Source organism: Alnus glutinosa, chromosome 8, assembly GCF_958979055.1.
Source record: "Alnus glutinosa chromosome 8, dhAlnGlut1.1, whole genome shotgun sequence".
Lineage (NCBI taxonomy): Eukaryota > Viridiplantae > Streptophyta > Magnoliopsida > Fagales > Betulaceae > Alnus > Alnus glutinosa.
In genome coordinates, this window is record NC_084893.1 from 13,906,926 (window position 1) to 13,931,284 (window position 24,359).

The window sequence follows — 24,359 nt, forward strand, 5'->3', positions numbered from 1 at the left end:
TTTCTTTTTTTTCTTATTAATTTTCCGTCTAGTATGCTGGATGCTCAGATTCAAATTTTAGTTGTGCTGGTTCAGTAGGTTGTTGAAGTGCAGATTGGACAATTTTTTTTTTCCCTCGATAAAGTTTTACTTTGATATTGATTTTAAAGAGTGCATGAAAGTGGTATGGATGTAATAACTACAAGGTAATTTTTGTTATATTTTGAAATTAGCTTTGTGTTATATTTCGTCGTTAGTAGTTCATGACATTTTTGTTGACCCTTGTTTTTTTCATGCAGAAAGCCGGTGATTGTGATTTTTTTGAATGGGCTGATAAGGAGATGTCTGCATACGAGAAGAGATTAGTGCAACATCTGAAAGAGATAAAGGAGAGAAGACAGGTTGACAATGACAAAGTTGAGGAATTAATTGAAAAAAAATGTAAAGAACAATTAGCGCAACATTTGAAAGAAATGGAGGAGAAAGTTGAGGAATTGATTGAAAAAAAATGTAAGGAACAATTAGCGCAACGTAATGAGAAGATGTTTCGTGTTTTGTTGTTAGTTGTCATTTTGCTTTTAACATTTTTTATTTTTGTAGTTATAGTGAACCTAGACATACTAACTTGATGTTAGAATGAAATTATGGAAACAATTCAGTTGTATGAAAACTTTTTTCTGTTTGTACGAATTTCTTAAATGTGTATGTTAAATTGAATTGTTGTCTTTTGGTCTTAGACTGAATTGTTCCTATAGTTTCTTTGGTCTTTTGGTTAGTTGTTGATTACATGTTCTAATTGATTCGACAATCGCTCTTAGTCTCTTACTGTCAACAACGGCTATTTTTTTTTTACTGATGAACTCCTGAACTCCTTAGTCTTCAAGCTTTGCTGAAGTGTTTCCAATTCTCATAATACATACATATTCCATTCTTTTTTAATGTCATTGTTGATGCAGGGCTGGTGGCTGTTATTACTATTTTATTGACTTTTTTTAATTTTGATTATTGGTGGGTTATGATTGGGTATCTAAACGAAGCATGCTCAAAACAAATATGTTTATTCTCCTCTTTTTCTTAATCACATGATATTCTTCTAAATGCTCATTTGGCAATCAGGGGCTACCCACTTGAAGTTAAGGAGTCCCTGTCACCCAATTTCAGGTTGTAGTAACCAACAAAAGTTGTATGTCCTTTCTTGCCGACTCTATTTCCACTTTCTCAACATCAACAACTCACACGTCTGGATGGTCCAACCCATGGAAAACTTATCATCAAGATTCAAGACAAGCACGTAAACTAGAACATTAATGACAACCCTCACTCAAAAAATTATTCACACCTTTTTCAGAATTACAAGAATGCTGAAACCAAGACTCAGCCAGCCACAATAAACAATACGATACAGCAGTTACACATTCCAAATGATAATAAATGACAATGCTGATTAAACTTCCAATCTTCTGCATAAGAAGTCACAACAAAAAGTTCGAATTGATCATAAGGAACTGCACACCCATTAATGAAAGGTTCACCTGCATAAAGCAAAGGAAAGATCAAAAGCAGAAAATGTGCACTTTTCAATATTAACAGCAAATATTTTCAAAAACCATTTGCAGTTTTCTATTTCTTATTGTTTTACTTGCCAAACTGCAAGAATTCAACTACCCCAATTCCAATACATCAATACACTTAGCTCTAAATCCCTTAAGATGGTAGTCAACAACTAACAAAATCTTTTACATCATCATGCATCCTTCAACAACACATGGACAGCATTCAAAAGACAATGAAGAAAAATTTAGATCCTGAAAACTGATCAACAGAACTAAAATTGATTCTCAGAATTAAAACAAAAAAAATGAACTAAGGACAATTACCTTTTGATTCCTTCAAATTCAATAAACAAGAAATTATTACTCTCAAAATATTACACTACATACCAAATGCTACGTGATAAAATACACACACCCTTACCTCCATAATCTTTGTTCTTAACATCCAAATATGAATCAGGAAGAACCCATCTGACTCCGGGGACTTCTGAAACATTCAAAAAAAAAATCCATGAAAATTTCCACCGACCAAACATATTAATGAATATCAACATTTATAAAGCAACAGCAGAAGCAGAGCAAGTCCAACATCCTTGCTTCTTCCTCACTGTAAGACGCATACAAAATACAACAAAGAACTTATACAAACTAGATACATGCGAACACACATATGATGTGTAGCATAAGCTTTTCTGAAGCGCGCACATGATATATAGCATAGCCATACAACATTGAAATTGTCAATAACAATCCACCTTCATATAGGAAATGGAGAACCAAATCAAACTTGAAAGGGAGGGCATTTTAACAGATGTTATGGACTTGAACCAACCTGAAAATATAATTTATTCCACCTAAATTATCTCAACAAACCAACTCAAAGCCAAAAAAAAAAAAAAAAAAAAAAAAAAAATCATGTCCTGTATATTACTTTCCACCCATCTCAACTCAACAAATAAAATAGCGAACTGTATATTTACTTACGACAGAAGCTGGGAAAAAAAAATTCTCACTGAGCTAATAGGAAACAGAGAACCACCGATAAATGTATGGATAATGGTACTCAAATATCCAAAAAATTGATATACATGGAAGGATATCTCAACCGTCAGAAAAGAAAGCACAACACAACCAACCGAGAACTTACAACCAAAAATGTGTAAAATGGATCATCAGTAGAAGATCTTAATGACCACATTCCCTTAATACCTTGGAGTTCTACTGAAGCCTACACCATTTCATATATACACATCAATTTAGTTTAGTCTAATAAAAAAATCTATTTGTCATTCTAAGAAGCCACAGGATTGAAGCAAGAGAACAAATAAACTTTCAACATCACAGAATAATAATTGAGCATTTTACTAAGCCTAATTACTCAGTACACGAGACAGGAAGAAAATGAAGGAAAGGTATTTGCTTTAATACCTGAAGGAGACGGATTTGGGGGGAAGCCGGAACTGGAAAACGGCCGGAGATGGAAGAGGGCCGGAACTGGAAGATGGCCGGTGGGTGGGCTTTGGCCGAAGATGGAGAATGACGGTGATGGCGCCTGGCAGTACCTAGTGGCCGGAGATGGAGATGGAGATGGAAGTAGACGGTGGGGGACCTCGTCGGAACTGGAAGAATGATGGAGCTTGGAACGGTGGTGGGCTCGTGCGAAACACCTCGTCGGAATCGGAAGAATGACGGAGCTCGGGACGGTGGCGGGCTCATGCGAAACTGGTCGCCGGGACCGGAAGAACGACGGAGCTCCGAACGGTGGTCGACGGTGGGAAGATTTTGGGGTAGATGGAGAGAGGGAGGGAAAATTTGGGGGGAAGACAAAAATGAGAAAAATTGGGCCTCTGAACTGGTTTTGTTGTATTCGAAAATTTGAATTTTTTTTTTTTTTTTGGAAAAAAAAAAAAAAATACTGTAAAACTAAAATGGCCCTTTCCACGTAGGAAAGGGCCGGGCAGGGGCACGCGCCAGTGACGTCTTGTCTTTGAGCTGCGCGTGGCGGTCACGCTCCGCTTCTTTTCGCCTCGCAACGGTGGTGCCCGAACTCTGGGTGGCTGATCTGCTGTTTGGCAGCTTCAGGGAAGGCGCGTGCTGTTCACGCGCTGTTTTCTGGCGACGGCAGTGTTTCCTTCCGGCGACTTTGGATTGACTTCTGTTAGATTTGTTTGTGTATCCCTTAGTTCCTAGGTACAGTTTGCCTATGTGAGACTCAAATTTTATTGAATTTTTCTTTGTAAATGGGGCTTTATTGTAAATTTAGTAAAGTTTGAGATTCTGCATAGGTAGCTGTTTTTTAAGCCAGATCCTTCTGGCTTAAGAGTTTTGAGGGGCATGTCCCTCTTTGTAATTTTTCAGATCCTATAATAGGACATGCTGTTAGTTCAAAAAACAAAAAAAAAAAAAAAAAAAAAAAAGAATCAGAAAATTCAGACCCAGGAAACGCCCAAACTCAGCTCCTCAACGAGGACCCAAGGCCTTTACCGTATAACGTTGCCCCTAACAGATTGCCCCTAACACTTTGCCCATGTGATCACAAGCGAGGCTGCCCACACCAACAGTCTTCTTCTTGCTGTTCACAGAAGAGAAAACCCTAGCCTGAACCAGCACCCAGAACCAACCCTGCCGCCTTCATCTTCCACCACATAGCACCAACGATTTCCAACGCCCTAGTCACCTGAGCTACGGGAGGGGGCATACCCGTAAGGCCAAGAGTATCTGACATCCACTCTTCAGTGGCGGCACTAACCTTCGAACCTCTCTTAGCCATGGACTTGCGGAAGTAGAAGTTCAGAGGCTTAGACATCGCCGACCCGTGCCCCAAATCCACATGACCGTCGAAAATCTTCTCCTGAACAGCCGCTGAGGAAGCCACAGAAGTAACTGGAAAATGAAAAGGAAGAGAAACGGTGCTCGGATCCGAAAACGGGTTCAAAACCGCATTTGGACCTGTACCCTAATTCAAAATCGTACCCAGATCCAAAACCAAAACCAAAACCAAACCCAAACCGGACTCTGACACTACAGAATTGAGCTCACACCTCGCAATTACAAACCCTCTAGCCTTCTTCAGGATGGGCTTAAACCCAACTCGAGCGCTCTTGACACCTAGAGAGAGTTTGGGCTTCAGACCCACTCCAAAGAACTAGGCCATGGTCGTTGAAACCCGGTCCAAGCCTGACCTAAGGAGCCCGAGAAGCTTCTTCCAAAATCTATGATACACTAGCTTCATCTTCCTAACTTTGACGACTCCTTCCGTTTCTTCTCCATTAACCCCGGTGACTTCTCCTCCAAATCAAAGCAGTTCACCGCCACTCTCATATCCTCTTCGTCTCTAAATAGCGACATCGGCAACAGATCCAACTTGCGCATCTCCGCCATCGACACCAGCGTAACCGAGATCTTAACAGAAGAACCAACCACCCCATGCACTACATTCGGGTAAGACGAAAACACCCCACCCTTCTCAGGGCTAGCCCCAAAAGAATGCCCACCAGAAAAATTCTGCAACTCCTTCCCCTCCGAAGAACCTTCTGCAACCACCATCGACCCAAACGCTGATTCTAGAAATGCCACAATCTTGCTAAGCTCACCCGCAACATGCCTCCAAACCCACCCTTCTCGACCCTCAGGGAGCCAGATAAACCCTTTCCAGCCACCAACTGCTAAAAGGGCCACCTCTAGAAACCTACCTGCCTGATTTCCACATCTCCGAACAATCAGCACCTTTGAATTCTCCTGAAAAGACTTAACAAAGTCCTCAACCCCCAGCGACTTGAGCGCCTCCTTCCCCGTGCCCACCAACCAAGCGGAACACAGTGAGGCCAATACCACCACCCCTGAGAAAGACTTCATTTTTTCCTCCAAGCGAAGCTCAGATACACCAAACTTCGCCCTAAAAAAGAATCTTTAGCTTCCACAAGAAATCTGCACTCCATGACGACTGGCCTCAAGCGTCAAGCTTCGAAAAACCGCATCATGGAGGACGAACCCAAAAAATAATGGGGTAAAAAACAAGCCTACCTATACGAAGAAAAAAAGGAAGAGATAATATGGCGATTTGAAATTGAAAGCTAGCGGGACGCACCTACACGCCACCGGTAGCGGAGGGAGGGAGAGAGGGAGTGAGAGAGAGGTGAGAGAAAAAGTCAATAGCTACATTTATTGAAAAGAAAAAAGGTCCATATGAGACAAGGATAGGACTAGTAAATAATTTATGGAATTGCGAGTCGAATTTATATGAATGTGTATTAAGCGAGTTGTCGAAAAACTTTTTCACTTGCAGCCCTAACCACGAGGCCTCATCCGTAACCTTTTCTATTTATAAATTCAGCTTCTCTCCGGTGGAGAGTAAAGAGAAAGAGTAATAATTTAATATCACTTAAATATATAATTTTTTATCACCTTATCTATGTGGTAAAGTGGTCTCCCACTATTTTTTGAATTTTTTTTATTTTTATTTTTAAAAAATAAATTAAAGTGAGGACCACCTTCCCACATAAACAAGGTAGTGAAAAGTTGTATATTTAGATAGTAGTGAATCATTGCCCAATGAGAAATGATGTAAAAAGCTTTAACTACTCTTAACTGCCACGTAAAGTAGAAATGAAGCGGAACCTAAGTTTAGTTCTTTTTGCTACCAAAATTTACTTGAAAGTCAATAATTCTAATCAAACTTTAAAAGTAGAAAAAGTTATAGCTATTATCAATACTACAACTTATATATATATATACGAACCGAATAGGAGAGACTGATGTACAATAAGTGAGAGTCACAAACTCCCAAGCAATTGTGATTGAAAGAGGAGACGTGTTGTTTATAAACATATCTCAGCTCTACTCCCGCTCCTGACCAATGTGGGACGAGGAGCACCGTTTGTTTTTTTGACATAAGAAAATCAACAATTCGATATAAGCAAGCTGAATAAGAGAGAGTACAAGACCCACAAACCCACAACTTTGATACAATTACTGATTGAAAGAAGAGGCACAGCGCTTATAACTATAACTTTACTCCAGCTCCGGGCCGGATGTGGAAGGAGGAACCACAGTACCACAACTTAATAAAGGCAAGTGCCCACATCTTTTCTTATGCAAGCGTCATTACCTAATGTAGATACCAATGCATCTTCTTTTTCCTAGTCTGAATTGTTCTGATCAAGTACTGGCAAAGCTTGGTACAGAATTTCAGCTGCATGATCAAGCTCCTGCTCTGTTATGATCAGTGGAGGCACAAGCCTAACAACATTTCCTTTTCCAGCTGTTAATACAAGAAGGCCAGCATTTCGGCATGCATCAACAAGGGGGTTGGCAGATACATCCAACTCGATTCCGATAATAAGCCCGAGTCCACGTATTTCTCTGACATGCGAGCTTCCTCCAATCTTCTGCTTTAAAATTTCTTTCAAGTAAAGGCCTTTCTTAGAGACACTGGCTAAGAAACTAGGATTTGAGATTTTATCTACAACAGCAAGGGCGGCATTACAGACAAGAGGCCCACCAGCAAATGTGCTCCCATGATCTCCATAATTGATGGCAGAAGCAACTTTTTCTGTCACCAATACAACTCCAATGGGTAGGCCTCCTGCAAGAGGCTTGGCAAGTGTCATCATATCTGGGAATATATCATAGGCCTCATGGGCCCAGAGGTATCCAGTTCGACCTAATCCACATTGTACCTGTAAAATGAGAGAAAAACAAGTCTATCAGAAAGGACAGATTTTACAACAAAAAGATCCCTTTGATTTTTTTTTTTTTTTTTTTTTTTTAATACAAGTTTGAGAAAAATTAATGAGACCTGCTATATGTACATCTCCAGTGATTTGAAAAAACGATGTACGGAGATGTACAAGAGATGGAAAAATAGCATTTCTCAAAATTAATACTACAATGCCCGCTATGATACTTTTCTGTATTTTTGTGTGAACAAGATATGAAACAGACTAGTCTCACTGATATCATGGATCCCCGAGATGTCATCAAAAGAAAAATAGTTGCCAAAAGTGTACAGACTAAATACAAAAGTTTAGAAAATATAAATAAAGAACAAAAAAAGAAGCCATTTTTAACACCTTACCACTGAACTGTAGACATGAGGTAAAATTCCCAAATGTATTTCATTTCAGTTACAATTCAGCCTAGATTATCTTGTTTTAAGGATATGAATGTTCAAAAGCCTACATATATAGAATTAGACTACATTAAATTTTGGTTAATGAAAACCTGGACCAGAAGTCTAAAATTGAAACATGAATCAGCACATAAGGATTTAGCTACACATAAGGATTTAGCTAGTTCAAACACGCACACACGTGCGCGCCCACACACACACATATGTATGTATGTAGAGAGAGAGAGAGAGTAACCAGGTAATGCAATGCATGAAAAGCTAAGAACTAGATGGTGGATTGTCTGTTCCTCTTTGTCTAGGGGGCTTATTTTCCATGGCATTATCTTTCAATTTGACATGGATTAGTGGGATTTTCTCCCTTAAATGTCTACTTAGATGTTTTCCTTCTCAGATTCCAGAGGCTGAGGAGGAATCCTTCCAGGTACTGTCATGTTAGCTCTGACATGGAGAACTTAGAGACTCCACTTGGTTGGTGGCAATAGTTTCAATGAACCTTATTCTCACTCAGAAATGATCTAAACTTTGGGATAGCTGGAAATTGTTCTTTGTCATATTTATGTGGAGAACCTAAGGCATCTTTCCTTAGAATGCCAGTTACCTAGGATTTCCAATCCTGCATAACTGCTTGGTGATAAGGGCTGTTGACGACTGGGGTAAGGAGTTAGACTGGGCCAATCATCTTCAGCAGAAAATAGTTATCAAATAAACTGTCTTTGCTGCAGAAGTTCTATACTATTTAAAAGAGAATGCAAAAGCCATGGGCAGTGATCAAAGAGGTTGAATGGGAAATTGCGAAGAGTTTTATCTTTGAACAGAGTCATGGACTTTCCTATCTACAGAGAGATTTGTCAGCATTATCACATCAGCGCAGAAATTCCCGCATCAGCTGAGTATCTTTGATTCCATTGTCTTGTGATAGAAGTCTCTCCTTCTTGTTGTCCTCCTTTATGTTTTTCTTTTTGGAGAAGGGATGGGGTCTGCTAAACCATGTATTGTTATTTGGGCTCTATGTTATTTTCGTTTTGGTAATAAAGCTGCCTACTTAATATTCAAAACAAAGTACAGTACCACATAGTAGTTGTCTCCATCAGATGTCGACAATGGACCCTGCTAGAGAAAATCTTCAAATTGCCAAAATTGGATGTAACAACAAAATCAGCAGCTAAAACCTTTTTCCCTCTACTACCTCAGCTTGCTGGCAGAAAGTTGTTTATGCCATCCATAGACCAATGGATGCACTGTGGTATAGCTAAGTCAGATGCATCCTTGCTAGCAAATAGTAGACATTATTTTTTTCTTCAGCATTTTTGCAAATAAGGATATTATAAGCGGAAAAAAAAAAAAAAAAAATCTCGCTACTTGATGGTTGTAAATATTGATTAGGTCTTTCCATTTATGCTTTGACAAGTAGGTGGACTCTAGGAGCTCCTGAAATACTTGTTCTCCATTGGTTGGTACTTTTTCTTGTTGTGTTGCATCTTTTAGGTACTTTTGGATGTTGACACCATTTGTGTGAAAGTCATATCTCCTCCTAGGCCCTGCTTTATAGTAGGACTAACAGTGGGTAATGGTTGCACTATAAGAACCAAATGAATATGTACCATGTAGATTTACTAGACATACTGTAACTGTTGCATGTTCCAAAATTTCTCAGTAGAGAAGCAATAGCAATCCAAAGCTGAGATACGCTTGTTTGTGCCACAGGATGGCATAATGGTGCTTCAGCATAACTCCCCTGAAAGCGCTTTCAAAGCATTTTACCTCTTCACCACTAAAAAACATAATCGAGCATTCAAGAAATAGACTTAAAGCAATATACCTCTATATACTAATTGGGAATAGAAATTTTGAGGGAAAGTTTGAGATATAGGTATAGATCCTCAAATGCAACCAAATGACACAACCACCTTTCTAATGCAAATGATATCAGCCAAGAAGAACAAGCACCAAAAAACTACAGAATTCCAGTCAGTGCTCAAAAAGTGTAAGTAGCAACATCATCCCAATAGACAGCAACAGTCTAACAAATGTAGTAGACTGTTTCTACTAACAGAATGTAACCACTTTCTACCTAAATTTTAAAACACTAGCAAGAACCCCAAAGAACTACAATTCGCAACTACAAATTAACCACGATATGCTATTTTTTTTTTTTTTTTTTATAAAAAAAAAAAAAAAAGTAACGATAATTTTTTGATTGGTAAAAACAACTCAGGCACTTGTATGGGATCAAACATATATCCTCATTCTCCACCTCCTATTTCAGTGGGAAGCAATTTGGTCCAAAAACCATGCTCAAGTGATGCTAATAATAACGATGATAATACTAATGAATTGGTTAAGATGATGATGTATCTAATAGAAAAACTCAGTGATGTGAAATCTATGTGGAAAAATGATATGCCCCATATGAATCTAGCTAGATCCCTCTCTAAGATGGTGGTCGTCAGCTTAGAGGTCGGATGAATAGTGAGAAACAATTTTTGATGTATCTTACAGAACACCATGCCAAACACAGATATGTGTATATACAAGTATAAATAACAACATATTAACCACAAAGAATTAACATATGAAAAGGTGCATCACACCTACCAGGGAATAATAACCTAAATCTTATTTCAACTTTTGGGTGTTCTAGAGAGTATGTAGTCTGATATGAACAAAGGTTGGTGAGGTTTTGCCATTAATCTCAGAATCAAGTATTGAGAGTTGAGAGTCCAGCTAAAACAAGAGAATTGGATGGGCAGACAGTTTTGTATTCTAGGAAGAAAATTGGAAGAAAAGCGAAAATTTCATTTTGGACTCTAGACAAGGTCATTTATAAATTAACATTCCCAATACAAGCTGATCATAGAAGTTTTGACCACATAATCAGCGCTCAAGTGAATTATTTTCTGATATCAAAAATTAGGTTTTAGAAAAACCAAAACACAAAACAGTACTTTATGGGCATGCATGTCACTCTTATCAAGATGCAACTATAAATCAAATTAAACAGATGATTACCTCATCAAAGACCAAGAGAACCCCAGCATCATCACAAGCAATACGCAAAAATTGTAAGAACTCCTTTGTTGCACTGTATATACCCCCTTCACCCTGGATAGGTTCCACAAAAACCGCTGCAGTTTTCCCTTGCTGAATCAATTCTTTTGTAACTTGTATATTTCCATACTCCAGAAAAGTGACTCCAGGCATGACAGGTTCAAAAGGTGATCTATAATGATCTTTGCTTGTCAAAGCAAGAGCACCCATGGTCCGACCATGGAAGCTATTAGTGAAAGATATGAACTCGGTTGCAGGCTCTTTAGCATCAGGATGTGAGTATCTTTGAAACTTCCTGGCAAATTTAATAGCAGCCTCATTTGCTTCCGTTCCAGAATTTGAGAAAAACACACGATCAGCAAAAGAAGAAGCTACTAGACGCTTAGCAAGCTCTACCTGCAGCAAAATCTTATTATTAATTCTTAACAAATTCAGAAATGGTAAGCACAACAAATTTCAGAGAAAAATGTAGAGAAAAGGCAGGATTGAAACATAGTGTCACAAACAGGAATAGTTTTTTTCATGTAAAGAAGACATTTCTGGCATATTTTCTTCCTTCTCTTTCCCTTCCTTTTCTGCTCTCCTCCCTTCCTCCTTTTTTGATGAGTACAACACTTCTCCCCTCTATTGTTTGAAAATGTTTTGGACAAACACCCAACTAGCATTTGTCCTATAAGCAATGGCAAGTTTTAATATCTTAATTAGGTTTTAGCCAAGCTAATTATATTATTAATGTCAATTCAATCATAAAGACTAAAGATATTTGCACCCCTATAATGAATAAATACATTACACAATATTAGGAGGGGTGGGGGAATTATTTATTAGATTTGAGGTGGGTGATGATTCTAAGATCAAATTTTGGTATGATGTGTGGTGGGGGGATCAGACTTTGAAGGCAGCTTTTTCGGAGTAGTTTAATACAACTCGCTTCAAGATGGCTTTGGTGGCAGATCACTTGCAGTTTTCTAATGACACTTTCCAGTGGAACATCACTTTTATCATAACAGTGCATGAAGGTGGATTTGATTACCTCATTCTTTAACCTTTTGTATTATCTTAGATTGAGACGAGATGGTGAGGATAAGAATTGTTGTGTACCTTCCAAAAGGCGGGTTTTTGATATCAGATCATTTTACAATGCGCTAAATGTAATGGGTTTTTCTTGGTTTATGTATATTTTTGGTGATTTGCGTATAGAAATACGATTGATTGTTTGAATCTGTTTGGTTTGTTGTTCAAATGTATGTAGGTTCAACTGTTAGAGCTAGTAAAAGGCGAAAATTGTCCAAACCATGGTCCATAGCTTATGGCATGAAAAGCTGTCTCACAAAATTTGCTAGATCATTTCTGTACATCATCCCATTTTCAGTCTTCCTACCAAGAGAGAGTGTGAGCTGAGAATTATGGGGTTTTCAAGTAGCTGGTCGGTGGAATCCAAAGAGTTTGAAATGCTGGTAGTGGGAGGGGAAACAGGGGTTCGTATCAGGGAGAGTTGTAAGGGAAAGAATAGGTCGATCCTGTTAGATAGAGCTGAGTTAGCATGGTTGTTAAACACTTTTGAGAATCTGGTTTGCGTGAAAGACTCACGGGTTTTTTGGGATCAATCTCAGCATGGGTTCCCGCGGATCCTTGCGCAACGGCATTTTAACAGACATGATGGTTACATGGTCATAGAAGAATTTAATGGTGATCGGAGGAAGGATTCGATCTTCATCCCGGAGGGAAGATCCGGCCAAGGTTGGAATAGCTTTTGCGCGGAATTACACCTGGTCTCTGATTACTTCAAAGCCGGTTTCAGAGCCATGGTGGTAGAACCGGAGCTCCTCGCAGACTTGAGAGGGAGGAGAAGCTATGCAGAGGTGTTGGCGAAGACAACACCTCCGCTGGATGCGCCTTTCGGTGCTGCTTCCGGTCCAGTAGCAAAAGTGCCGAGATGGGTTAGAGAATGCTCAGAGGGGATTAAGAATTCCCAACCCCCAGCGAAGCGTGATGCACATTTTCTGGCGAAGGACTTTCACGCCCAGGAGTCTATTCCGGCTAAGCATTACAGTACACAGGAGAAGGGAACCCTCCCTTGGTTTCCTGTGACTTGGAAACGTCTACCCAAGCAGACGGTCCTGGCGAAGACAGAAACAGCTGCGGGAAAGACAGCTCCAGCTCCAGCAGGGCACTCTGCTGTGTTGGGAAGGACCACTGACAGAAGGCATGGAGCAGTCTCAGCTACGTTGCTCCCTACAGCACACAACAATCATTTTGGTGACAGCCTCGATGTGGGCACCTTCAGAGAGATGTTAGAAAGGCTTGAAGAGGAAATCAGTTATTGCTGGAAGGGTTTAGCCATGTTTGAGGGTGGTGGACTGGGTAGTGCCATGTCTCACCCCAAATCTAGGACCCGTGCAGAATCTGCCATGGGCTTCAAAGTGCCACGGCCTAAAACGAAATTTCTAGCTCATACCAAGTCAGCCCGGGATACTAAAGGAAAAGGCCCCATGGTTTGTCCGACTAACCGGCCCAAGATGTTCAAGGCTAAGGAGGGTCCAGGCTCCCGCCCCCTTGGCTCTTTCGGGCTCAGGCTCATCACCTTCTCGGGCAGATTCGCTACCGGGCCCGGACACCGGGATCTTCACACCAGGTGCCTCATCCTCAAGGCTGATACCAACACTGGTCCCAGCCGCTGGTAACCCATCTCCTGACGGCCAATCTCGAATGCCGGTGATGGTTTCACCATCGCCGGTTCCTATGGGCTCAGAAGTTTCAGCTGCACGGATGGAACTACTACAGGGCCCAGCCGCTGGTTGTCCGACACCCTCACCACCGGGCTCAATCGTCAGTCATCCAATATTACAAGGCCATCCCAATTTCCCGGACAGGTGCGTTTCACCCCGAGGCAGCACTGAGTTGACGGTGTTTACAGAGCCAGCGCAGGTGAAGGAGGTCTCGGTTCAGAGGAAGGAGGGTGAGTTGAATGCAGGGTCCGGATCAGCTATGGAAAAGGGGTCCTCGGAGCAGTTACAGCTGGACAGCCGTGAGCTTTTTGTTGTTTGTTCAGAGGCTGGTCCAGTTTGGGTGAGGGAATCTTCGGAACAACTACAGTTGAAAACTGACAATCTTCTTAACGTGCCACGGATGTTGACAGGGTCTGAGTTATGGCCTCAACCGTTGGTGGAAATTGCGATTGTTCCTTGCATTGACAGTGCTGGAGGTGAGGGATGTGATTGGAAGGGGGGGCCAGTAGTGGAATCAGAATCATCTGGTCTGCAGGGTGGAGATGAGGATGAGGCCTCCAACGGCAATCATCTCGGGGGTGCTGAATTGGTGGAGTTCAAGGTGGGTGAGAAGGTGGAAGATGCGGGCACTCCTCTCAATGCTTACTCTCCAGTCTCGGGGGGTTTGGGGCACTCTGATTGGGTTATTCAGTGTGCAAATGAGATTTATCCCATATTAGGGATGTCGTTTGCGGGTCATAATCTGCAATTGTTAGCAATTCTGACTTGTCTAGAAGAGTAGCGCCTCATTGGAGACGGATGCACGAAGGGTAAGAGGGAGATCAAGAACTTGGAGAGTTCTATAAACTATGATGCCAAAGGTTCCTACTCGAACCGCGGTAAAAGGAGGGCAAGGGGGCTTATAGTAGTACCATGAAGTCCAAGATTCTCTCTTGGAATGTGAGGGGGCTGAACAATAGGCGCAAACGCCTAAGGATATGCAACTTGCTCAGAGATTGGATGGTGGATATTATTTGCCTCCAAGAAACAAAAGTTCAAGATCCGTCTAGAAGCTTTGTGCGAAGCTTATGGGGGTGCATTCATGTGGATTGGTGTAGCTTGGATTCTAGTGGGGCTTCAGGGGGTATCCTGATTATGTGGGATAAGAGGGTGGTAGAAAAGGTAGATGTGTGCGTGAGGGATTTCACGCTTGCAGTTTCCTTTAGGAATGTTGCAGATCATTTTGAGTGGGGTTTTGCGGGAGTGTATGGTCTGAACTTCAGTATTGATAGGAGGGGGCTTTGGGATGAGTTAACTGGGATTCTTAGCTGGTGGAATATGCCTTGGTGAATAGGGGGTGATTTCAATATTACTCGGTTCCCTAGCGACAGATCTGGGGATTTTTGTGATTTTTTCTTTGATAAGGGTCTTATGGATTTTCCTCTCGCTGGAGGATCTTATACTTGGTCGATCTCTTGTGATCCTCCCGTTTGGTCCAGGATTGATCGTTTTCTTGTTTCTCCTGATTGGGAAGCTAGATTTCCTGTGGCCTTCCAGAAGAGGCTTCCCCGCCTTTACTCTGACCATTTTCCTATTCTTCTTGATTGTGCTCACACTTCTGCGAGAAGTAGGCCATTAAAGTTTGAGAATATGTGGCTTAAGGCGGATGGATTCATGGGGTTGGTGAAGTGGTGGGATTCATTCTCTTTTCATGGTACTCCTAGTTTTGTGTTAACTTGTAAACTAAAGGCTCTCAAACAAAATTTGAAGACATGGAATGCATAGGTTTTTGGTAACGTAGAGAGAAACAAGAGAAAGCTTTTCGAAGAGCTTCGGGTGTTGAAGGTAGTAGGGCTTTGGTGAGGGGGAACTCCTAAAGAAGTCACAGATTATCAGCAAGATATAGAGAAGCTCTCTTTTGGAGGAGGTTAGCTGGAGGCAAAAGTCCAGGGTGACAAGGTTAAAAGAAGGAGATAAATGTACTAAATTCTTCCATTCCATAGCCAATTCATACAAAAGGTACAACTCTATGGACTCCTTATTGATTGGAGATTCTATTTCTTCTGAGATAGGTGAGCATGTAGTTCAGTTCTATCAAGATCTCTTATCCGAGAAGCACAGTTGGAGGCCTCGGTTGCATGATCTTTCCTTTGATGCTATTCTAGAGTCAGAAGCAAGTTGGTTGGAGAGAGCCTTTGAGGAAGAGGAGGTTAGGAAGGTAGTGTTCACTATGAATGGTGACAAAGCGCCGGGTCCTGATGGTTTTACTATGGCTTTCTTCCAAGCTTGTTGGGAGGTTTTGCGCTTGGGCATTATGGAGGTATTTTCTGACTTTCATGCTAGAGAAGTGTTTGAGAAGAGTCTGAATGTTTCTTTTATTGCGCTTATTCCCAAGATTCTTGGTGCTCTCTCTCTCAAAGACTTCCGGCCCATAAGCCTTGTGGGAGGTATCTACAAGATTATTGCTAAAGTTTTGGCTAACAGATTGAAGACGGTTTTGGAGAAGGTTATTTCCAAATCCCAGAGTGCTTTCATCAAAGGGAGGCAGATTCTCGATCCGATCATTGTAGAATGAGAAAAATAAATAAATAAATTAGGTATTGGAAGCTAGGATATGAAGAATCGCAGGCTCTGATACCAATTGTAATGGGTTTTTCTTGGTTTATGTATATTTTTTGTGATTTGTGTATGGAAATATGATTGAAATGGATATTTAGTGAAATATGGATTGAAGATGATGATTGATGATGGAAAATACTGGATAAACTTATATTGAAATGATAAGAGAAAATTCGAGATTGCTCAATCTCCAGGGAATTTCAAGTAACAACTTCAGACATAATTCTTTTCTCCCACATTCTTTGCCGATTGGGTTGTTCTTATAGATCCAATTGGTTACTAACAGAATGTTGCCAGCTGATCTTCTAGAGCCTTTTGCTATTGCCATGTCATCACTTCCACGTCATCACTTGCTTTCTCTTTAACTGCTCCCTACTCAACTCTTTATCTTACTTACAATGAGGCCCAACACCTTAACAAAATTACAAAGTAAAAAAGATCCATCAAAACTAACTTATTTAGAAGAAAAGCTCATTAGATAAAAAGCTCACTAACCTAATTAACCCATTAAAAGCCCCCTATATTATATCCCTTACATTAAATCCCCCAATGGCACTCCCTTTTCTTGGAAGAGCATTTGAAGGAATAAGGCTCCTTCGAGAGTGACATTCTTTGCATGAACGATAGCTTTAGGGCAGATTCTCACTATGAATAATTTGAAAAGGCGACATATCATAGTGGTAGATTGATGTTGTATGTGTAGGAAGAGGAAAAAAACATTGATCATCTATTGCTTCATTGCGAAGTAGCAAGAGACTTGTGGGAATCGATCTTCCATCTATTCAGGATAGAGTGGGTCATACCTCAACGGATAGTGGAGTTGTTGGCTTGTTGGAGATGATAGTTTGGAAGACATAGTGTAACAACCCAGGAAAAAGCGCTAGCCACATCTGCGTTATCACTCTAAAAAGACTGGCCAATTTGAAACTCCTTAAAATCATTTATAAAGCTCATTTTCACCTAGTATGTTATATGGACTTAGCATTCATAAGTGTCTTTTTTAAATTACTCACTCTATGTGGCCTACTCATCTTCCCAATATGGGACAAAGGTGTTACAAACCCCCCTAAACCCTTAACGTCTTCGTTAGGGTCACGTCGGGCGATGCTGACAATATCACATGGCATTACTAAGTGACTTTGATAACATTTGTTAATGACTCAGGGAAAAGCACTAGTCACATCTACGCTATCACCACAAAAGAACTAGTCAATTTGGAGCTTTCCTATAATCACTTATAAATCTCAATTTCACATAGTAAGTAAGTAATGTGGACTTAGCACCCATTAGTGTCTCTTATAAACAACCTTCTATTTTTTTTTTTTTTTATAAGTAATAAAATTTTATTAACAAAAGCGTAAGGCGCCCCCTATCTCCCAACTCTACCGCCCTTGAGTATGAGTCACCAAGAAAAAGTGTGTTTTGCCTAGTGGAGGTGGGCTGAAACTGATGCTCAACAGACCCAACACCATTGCTTAGTGGTGCCGGAGATGGCCCCTCAGACCTGAGGGAACCTTCCAGAGACGCTGAGACAGCATCCCCTTTGCCGGAGCAGAGAACATAGCAGCAGAAACCAAAGGATCAGGAGAGGATGTCAGATAGGGAGGAAAGACAAACCTTGAAGCAGTAGGGTTCTCGATCACCTGAGAAGATTGAGCTACGTCCTCCAACGCTAACACCATGAAGGTTCTATTGCGACCACAGGAGCAGAAACACACCTACCGGCAAAAGCAGGCCTCACATAAGAAGACCCACTCTAGCAGACTTCCAGACCCCCGGTTGCACATGAAGACAACGTAATGACCGTCGACAGCGAAGAAACAAGCCACGCTTGGGGACCTTTGGCAACTTCAAGCGACGATGCGGACCCAGTATCTGAAGAGAACCTAGGACCCGCAACGGGTCTCGAGCCCAGACCAACATCCATAATCGCATCACCCTCAACAAAACCAGAACCCATCGTCTAACAAACCGGTTTGGGCTTAGACAAGAAACAGCCCAAACGAACACCTCTAAAACCCGCAGAAGGTAATTGGTCCAGCCCAAGACCAACCACTTGACCCACTTCGGCCTTAACCCAATCGCACATCTTTCTCCAGGCATACCCTAGAATCTTCTTCTGCAAGCAATTGACAAGAGTGCCTTCTTTTTCGCCTTCTTCACTGACCCAACGATCCCCTCTGAGTCAGTCTCCGCCCTCTTCAGATTCATCTCCAACTCAAATCCACCGCCAATCTCAAATTCTCACCTCCATTTGCCCACTCAAAACAATCCGCTACTGAAAACAAATCAAGATGACCCAAAGGTAGCGTCTTTAACTCACCAGAGTCCGTAGCAGAACTGGTTGTTGCACACACCACTTCCGCAAAGGAGTGCTCAGACGAAGAAGCCTTTGTGCCTACTCCCACTTGCTTCCCCTCTGATGAAATCTCAGCAGAACCGAGCAACCCAAACTTGGCTACAAAAGGCACCAACAACTAACGCAGCTCTCCCACAAACTGTCACCATCCCCACCCTCCACGACCCTCGGGAACCCAGATTATACCTTTCCCACCACCCTCTGCATAAACAGCCACCTCCAGATAACAGTCGGCCTTATTACCACCCCCACAGACCATCAACACCTTCTCATCCTCACGGTAAGACTTGACGAAATCTTCTTTACCCGGAGACGTCAACACCTCTTCAACCGTATCCACCAGCCAAACGGAGCATTGGACACCCACGAAAACATACTCGATAAAATCCTTCCCCCTTTCCTCCAAACGAAAGTCTGCCTTATCAACTCTCACCGAAAAGAAGAATTTTTTTGCTTCCACAGAGAAACACCGCTCCATATCAACACGTCATGGTATCTCCGCATGAAACCCCACTCCACCACCAGCCGGAGACTAGCACTAGCCTAGCTCAAAATTGACGAGCCAAAACCAAACCAGAACACACAACCAAAAACAAAGCGCTATGCGAAAACCCACCACCTGAGAAACTTCGCGATCTAACACGTCGTCCGAGCTTCAAAGCAGCAAGAGAGAACGTAACCCCAGTAGGACGCGCCACCGCTGGGGTGAAAGAGTCGAGAAAGAAACAAGAAGAGAGGCTGATAGAACAAATATATTAGGCTGTAAAACCTTACTCTATAGCTGAGCATTCATTGAATATTTATAGGAGAATTACAAGAGTTCATAATAGACTAGGACTCCTATACACGCTGATCATAATAGATTAAGACTCCTATACATACTGAATGTAGGACTCTTTAACTCCCATCTATTTAGCATACAATTAGTTAGGACTCTAGCTTAGAACCAGGAGTCTGGATGAGATAGACTTCTTATCAACCACTTTCGGATAGAATTGTGCCACACAAGACTCATACTTGTAATGAGAGTCTTGTGTTGTAGTTGCATTAATATCCTCCCTCAAGATCAACGGGGGAGATCGCACGTTGAGCTTGTAAAAAAAGTTTTGAAACTTGGCGGAAACAAGGGGCTTAGTAAGAACATCAGCAATCTAATCCGAACTTGGAACAAACCGAACCACTAAGGATTTATCAGCAACTCGGTCACAGACAAAGTGAAAATCGATCTCCACATGTTTCGTACGTGCATGAAAGACTGGATTGAACGACATGTAGGTGGCTCCAATATTGTCACACCAAAGTATTGGTGGAGTACACTGTCCAATCCCGAGTTCTTGAAGAAGTGCACGTATCCAAAGAAGTTCTGCTGTGGTATTTGCAACTGCTTTGTATTCGGCCTCAGTGGAAGATCTTGAAACTGTCGGTTGTTTACGTGAACTCCAGGAGATTAAATTAGAGCCAAGGTAGACACAATAGGCACCTGTAGAGTGGCGATCATCTGAACATCCGGCCCAATCAGCATCGAAGTATGCTTGTAAGGTATTGTGAGAGTTGCGATGAAGAAGAAGGCCATGAGAAATTGTATGCTTCAAGTACCGAAGGATTCGTTTGACAGCTTGCCAATGTGGCTTGAGCGGACGATGCATGAATTGACATACACGATTTACTGCATAGCTTAGGTCAGGCCGAGTGAGAGAGAGATACTATAATGAGCCAACCGTACTTCGATAGAAAGATGGGTTGTCCATTGGATCACCTGTGAATGCCGAGAGAGTTGAGGAGGAAGCCATTGGAGAGGTGATCGGTTTTGCTTCATGCATATTAGTTTCTTCAAAAGGTCCATGATATAACGTTTCTGAGAGAGCAGTAGACCCGAATCCATCTTTAGGACTTCAACACCAAGAAAATAATGGAGATCACCTAGGTCTTTGACAGCAAAATCTGCACTTAGAAGTTGTAAAAGTTCGGTAATAGCAGCCGGATCTGAGGCTGTGATGATGATATCAACATAAATAAGAAGATACATGGTGATTGTCTCAGTGCGATAGAGAAAAAGAGAAGTATCCGCTTTTGATCCCACAAAGCCAAGTTGAAGTAGCTTGTCACTGAGTCTTGAAAACCAGGCTCGTGGGGCTTGTTTGAGGCCGTAGATGGCCTTTTTGAGTTTGCACACATGGTTAGGAAAACTAGGATAAACAAAACCTGGTGGTTACACCATAAAAACATCTTCAGAAAGAAACCCATGAAGAAACGTGTTCTGGATATCAATTTGCTTCATGGGCCAGCCAGCTGAGTAGGCTAGAGAGAGGACTGTCCGAACTATTGTAGGCTTCACAACTGGGCTGTAAGTCTCTCCATAATCCACCCCAGCCTGTTGATGAAACCCTTTTGCTACAAGGCGAGCTTTGTGTCGTTCTATGGAACCATCAGCCTTTCTTTTAAGATTAAAAACCCACTTGCATCCCACAATATTATGAGAAGGATGAGGAGGAACAAGTGACCAAGTCTGATTTTGAAGAAGTGCATTGAACTCGGTTTGCATAGCATTTCGCCATTCTGGAATAGGGGCAGCATTGGAGTAGCATGTGGGTTCACAACTAGCCGGAGAAGCTACTGTCACTAAAGCTTGAGGAGTTGGATATCTAACTCGACCATCTGTTAGTTGCCGTGGCTGCACAATGTTGTTCATGGACCGAGTTCTCATAGAGTGTACTCGAGCAGGAGGCTAATCTGCAAAGGAATGGAACAAGGCATACTGGAAACTACTGGAGAATGATTTGAAGAATCAGGGGTGGACAGGGAGTGAGAAGGAGAAGAAGATAAAATTGGAGGAGAAGCCGGAGGACATATAGTGGTAGAAGGAGGAGGAAACAATGAGGGAGGAAGCACAATAGGAAGAGGACCACTGGGAGACTCGGAAATAGGAGAGACCTTGGAAAAGGGAAACCGGTCTTCATGAAAGATGACATCTCTAGAGATGTACATCCGGTCAGATTCTAGATGGAGACATTTATAACCCTTGTGATTTTGGCTATACCCGAGAAAGACACATTCTTTTGAGCGAGGAGAAAATTTGTGAGAGTTATAGGGACGAAGATTTGGATAGCATGCACACCCAAAGATTTTTAGGAAATTGTAGTCGGGTGGTGTATGGAAAAGTTTTTCAAAGGGAGATTGATGATGTAACAAGGGAGTTGGCATGCGATTAATGAGGTAGCAGGATGTAAGACAAGCTTCATCCCAATATTTTTGGGGAAGATGGCTGTCATTGAGCAATGCCAAAGTGGTGTCGATGAGATATCTGTGTTTACGTTCTACACATCCTTGTTGTTGATGTGTATGAGGACAAGAGAGACAATGAGTAATACCCACAGATTGAAAGTATTGATGAAGATTACGATACTCACCACCCCAGTCAGATTGAACACTTATAATTTTATGATTTGGCTCTGATACCATGATAGAACAAATATATTAGGCTATAAAACCTTACTCTATAGCTGAGCATTCATTGAATATTTATAGGAGAATTACAAGAGTTCATAATAGACTAGGACTCCTATACACGCTGATCATAATAGATTAAGACTCCTATACATACTGAAAGTAGGACTCTTTAACTCCCATCTATTTAGCATACAATTAGACTTAGGACTCTAGCTTAAAACCAGGAGTCTGGATGAGACCGGATGAGATAGACTTCTTATCAACCACTTTCGGATAGAATTGTGCCGCACAAGACTCATACTTGGAATGAGAGTCTTGTGTTGTAGTTGCATTAATAGAGGCGAGAGCATTTTCTTTTGTTACCACCCACTGTATGTGAGCTACTTATTTTCCCAATATGGGACTGGAGTGTTACACAGCAATATAAAAGTATAGAAGATGATTCCACTATGCTTAATGTAGTTTATTAGGTGAGAACACAATGCATGAAACTTCAAAGACTGTGAAAGAACGGTGATAGACTTAAAACCCTTTACATTCAAGTCTCTTTATGATTGGATGGTTGCCTATAATTGGTTCGTTTTTCTAAGTTCTTAAAATTTCTTGATGTGTGTAATTTTTCTTAATTGAGTGTTTTTCTTGTATACTTCTCGTCTCGTCTACTTGGGTTACACCACTTTGCTCTTCTTTATGAGATTGGATTAATTATTAAAAAAATAAATACATTACTTGTCATGCAATATGATTTATGTAGATCACGAAGGGAAAAAAGATATTTGAACTAGTAACCTCCGCTCCATAAAGCATGGTTCATAGCCAACTCAGCTAACCCTTAAGTTAAGTTGAACGCTCTTATATCATTCATATAGAGCACATCCAGTAGAACTAAATTTGGAGTCAATTAGTTTCACATGATTCAAAATATTTAGTACCATTCTAATAATTAAATATGCAACCATACGATGATTTAGTTCCTCAACCAAGCAAAGCAAACATTTTTTTTTTAATAAGTAACCAAGCAAAGCAAACATTACAACAACAACAAAAATAAATAAATAAGTGTACGAAATGTACGAACCTGAGGGAGGGAGTAATACATATTGCTGACATGAGTGAGGGTAGTGGCCTGCTCAACCACGGCCTTCAACCAATCCTCATCCCCATGCCCTAGCGCATTTACCGCGATCCCGGCACTCATGTCCAAATACTCTCGCCCCTCGACGTCGTACAATTTACAGCCCTTGCCACTGGAAAGCACAACCGGTGCTCTCGCGTATGTCCCCACCAGAACCCTGGCCTCCGTCTCCATCACCTCCTTGCTCTTCGGAAGCCCAGGCTTCACCGCATTACTATCCGGTGCTTCCACCTCCGCGTTCAGACATGCGGTCGCGTACAACGTCCTGCGCCCGTTGCTGATTCCGAGCAACGACGGAGTTTCTATGTGTAGATTGAACGAGCGGCGGAGGGTGCTCGACGGAGATAGTGGATTGTTGAGGCAAACGTGAACGGAACTCATTGCCCCTCTTGTCACAGTCCCCGTTTGGTTGCTGAGAAAATGTGGAGAGAAAGTTTCAGATTGTGATTGTGGTCGTGCAAACTTGACCGGCGGCTTTGGTCTTTTCTAAAGAAGGAAATCAGGGCCTACGTACCTTTTCACGGCCGGCTCGATTAATCCCAAGGGGTAAGGCGAGAAAATTTAAGTGAATTTTTTTTATTTAAATATCAATTCAATTTTGTATTATATATTTTTTAATTTAAATTACATTAGGAATTGTTGTTCATATTCCTTTATTTGTATCTCGTGAGGCTAAAATTAAAACATGAAATTCATTTGGGCAAAAGTTACCCTTTTGTACGTGGACAAGTCTAACATATTAAGCATATCCTTAGCTCGTATCGACTTTGCAACATATGATATAAGTCGTCTTCACATTCACTTTCATGGCATCAAGATTTTTTTTAATCTTGAAGGGTACCTTGTATGTTGACTTTGTCACATCAAACCCAAATAATAAGCTCTTCACCAAAGTTCTAAATGTGAGAGACGTCTTCGTATTTCCAACTAGTCTCATCCACTTCCAGTTCAATGTAGGAAATATCAATGCTTATGCCTTTTCCAATCTCAACAGCCAGAACCCGAGGTGCATTACCATAGCAAACACAATGCTTGGATATAATCCTCTAATCAATCCTGACATAATCATCAAGGCCTTCTAGTCGAACTAGAACTTCCTTGGGGTTGGACGGCTAGGGTTTGGAAAACCCTAGCTTTCCACCTCATGGAGTTGACACATGGGGTTAAGGAAAAATTTCATGGCCCATGCATCAACTGCAATCCCCTTTAGACTTGGGTTTTATCCCAAAGCTTCTCATCTTGCATGTCATGCACAGCTTCTTTTGAGCTCATGTTTTTAATAAATAAAAACAAACAACCCATCAAATAAAAAGCCTGATCTGGTTAAATTAAATCAGTTTGGTGAAGGATCTAAAGGAAAAATAAAAAAAACTAGTCAAAA

At 41.3% G+C, this 24,359-nt stretch overlaps 2 protein-coding genes across 3 annotated transcripts; both read right to left on the reverse strand.

The window, feature by feature from the left end:
* Positions 1 to 757: 757 nt before the first annotated feature.
* On the reverse strand, positions 758 to 3,856 carry LOC133874569 (uncharacterized). Of its 2 annotated transcripts, none has more exons than XM_062312423.1 (3): positions 2,961 to 3,856; positions 1,954 to 2,016; positions 758 to 1,511 (listed from the first exon to the last, which is right to left on the reverse strand). In XM_062312423.1, the coding sequence occupies exons 1-3, from the start codon at positions 3,246 to 3,248 to the stop codon at positions 1,452 to 1,454; spliced, it is 411 nt and encodes a 136-aa protein (XP_062168407.1). In that variant the 5' UTR covers positions 3,249 to 3,856; the 3' UTR covers positions 758 to 1,451. The 2 variants fall into 2 exon arrangements, with proteins under 2 accessions (XP_062168407.1, XP_062168406.1); XM_062312422.1 differs by having other exon boundaries at positions 879 to 1,511; positions 1,954 to 2,019; positions 2,961 to 3,834.
* Positions 3,857 to 6,232: 2,376 nt separating this feature from the next.
* LOC133875462 (acetylornithine aminotransferase, mitochondrial-like) lies at positions 6,233 to 23,516 on the reverse strand. The gene is made up of 3 exons (XM_062313607.1): positions 22,922 to 23,516; positions 10,672 to 11,106; positions 6,233 to 7,210 (listed from the first exon to the last, which is right to left on the reverse strand). Exons 1-3 carry the CDS (start codon positions 23,357 to 23,359, stop codon positions 6,671 to 6,673), a joined length of 1,413 nt encoding a protein of 470 aa, XP_062169591.1. The 5' UTR covers positions 23,360 to 23,516; the 3' UTR covers positions 6,233 to 6,670.
* Positions 23,517 to 24,359: the final 843 nt, after the last annotated feature.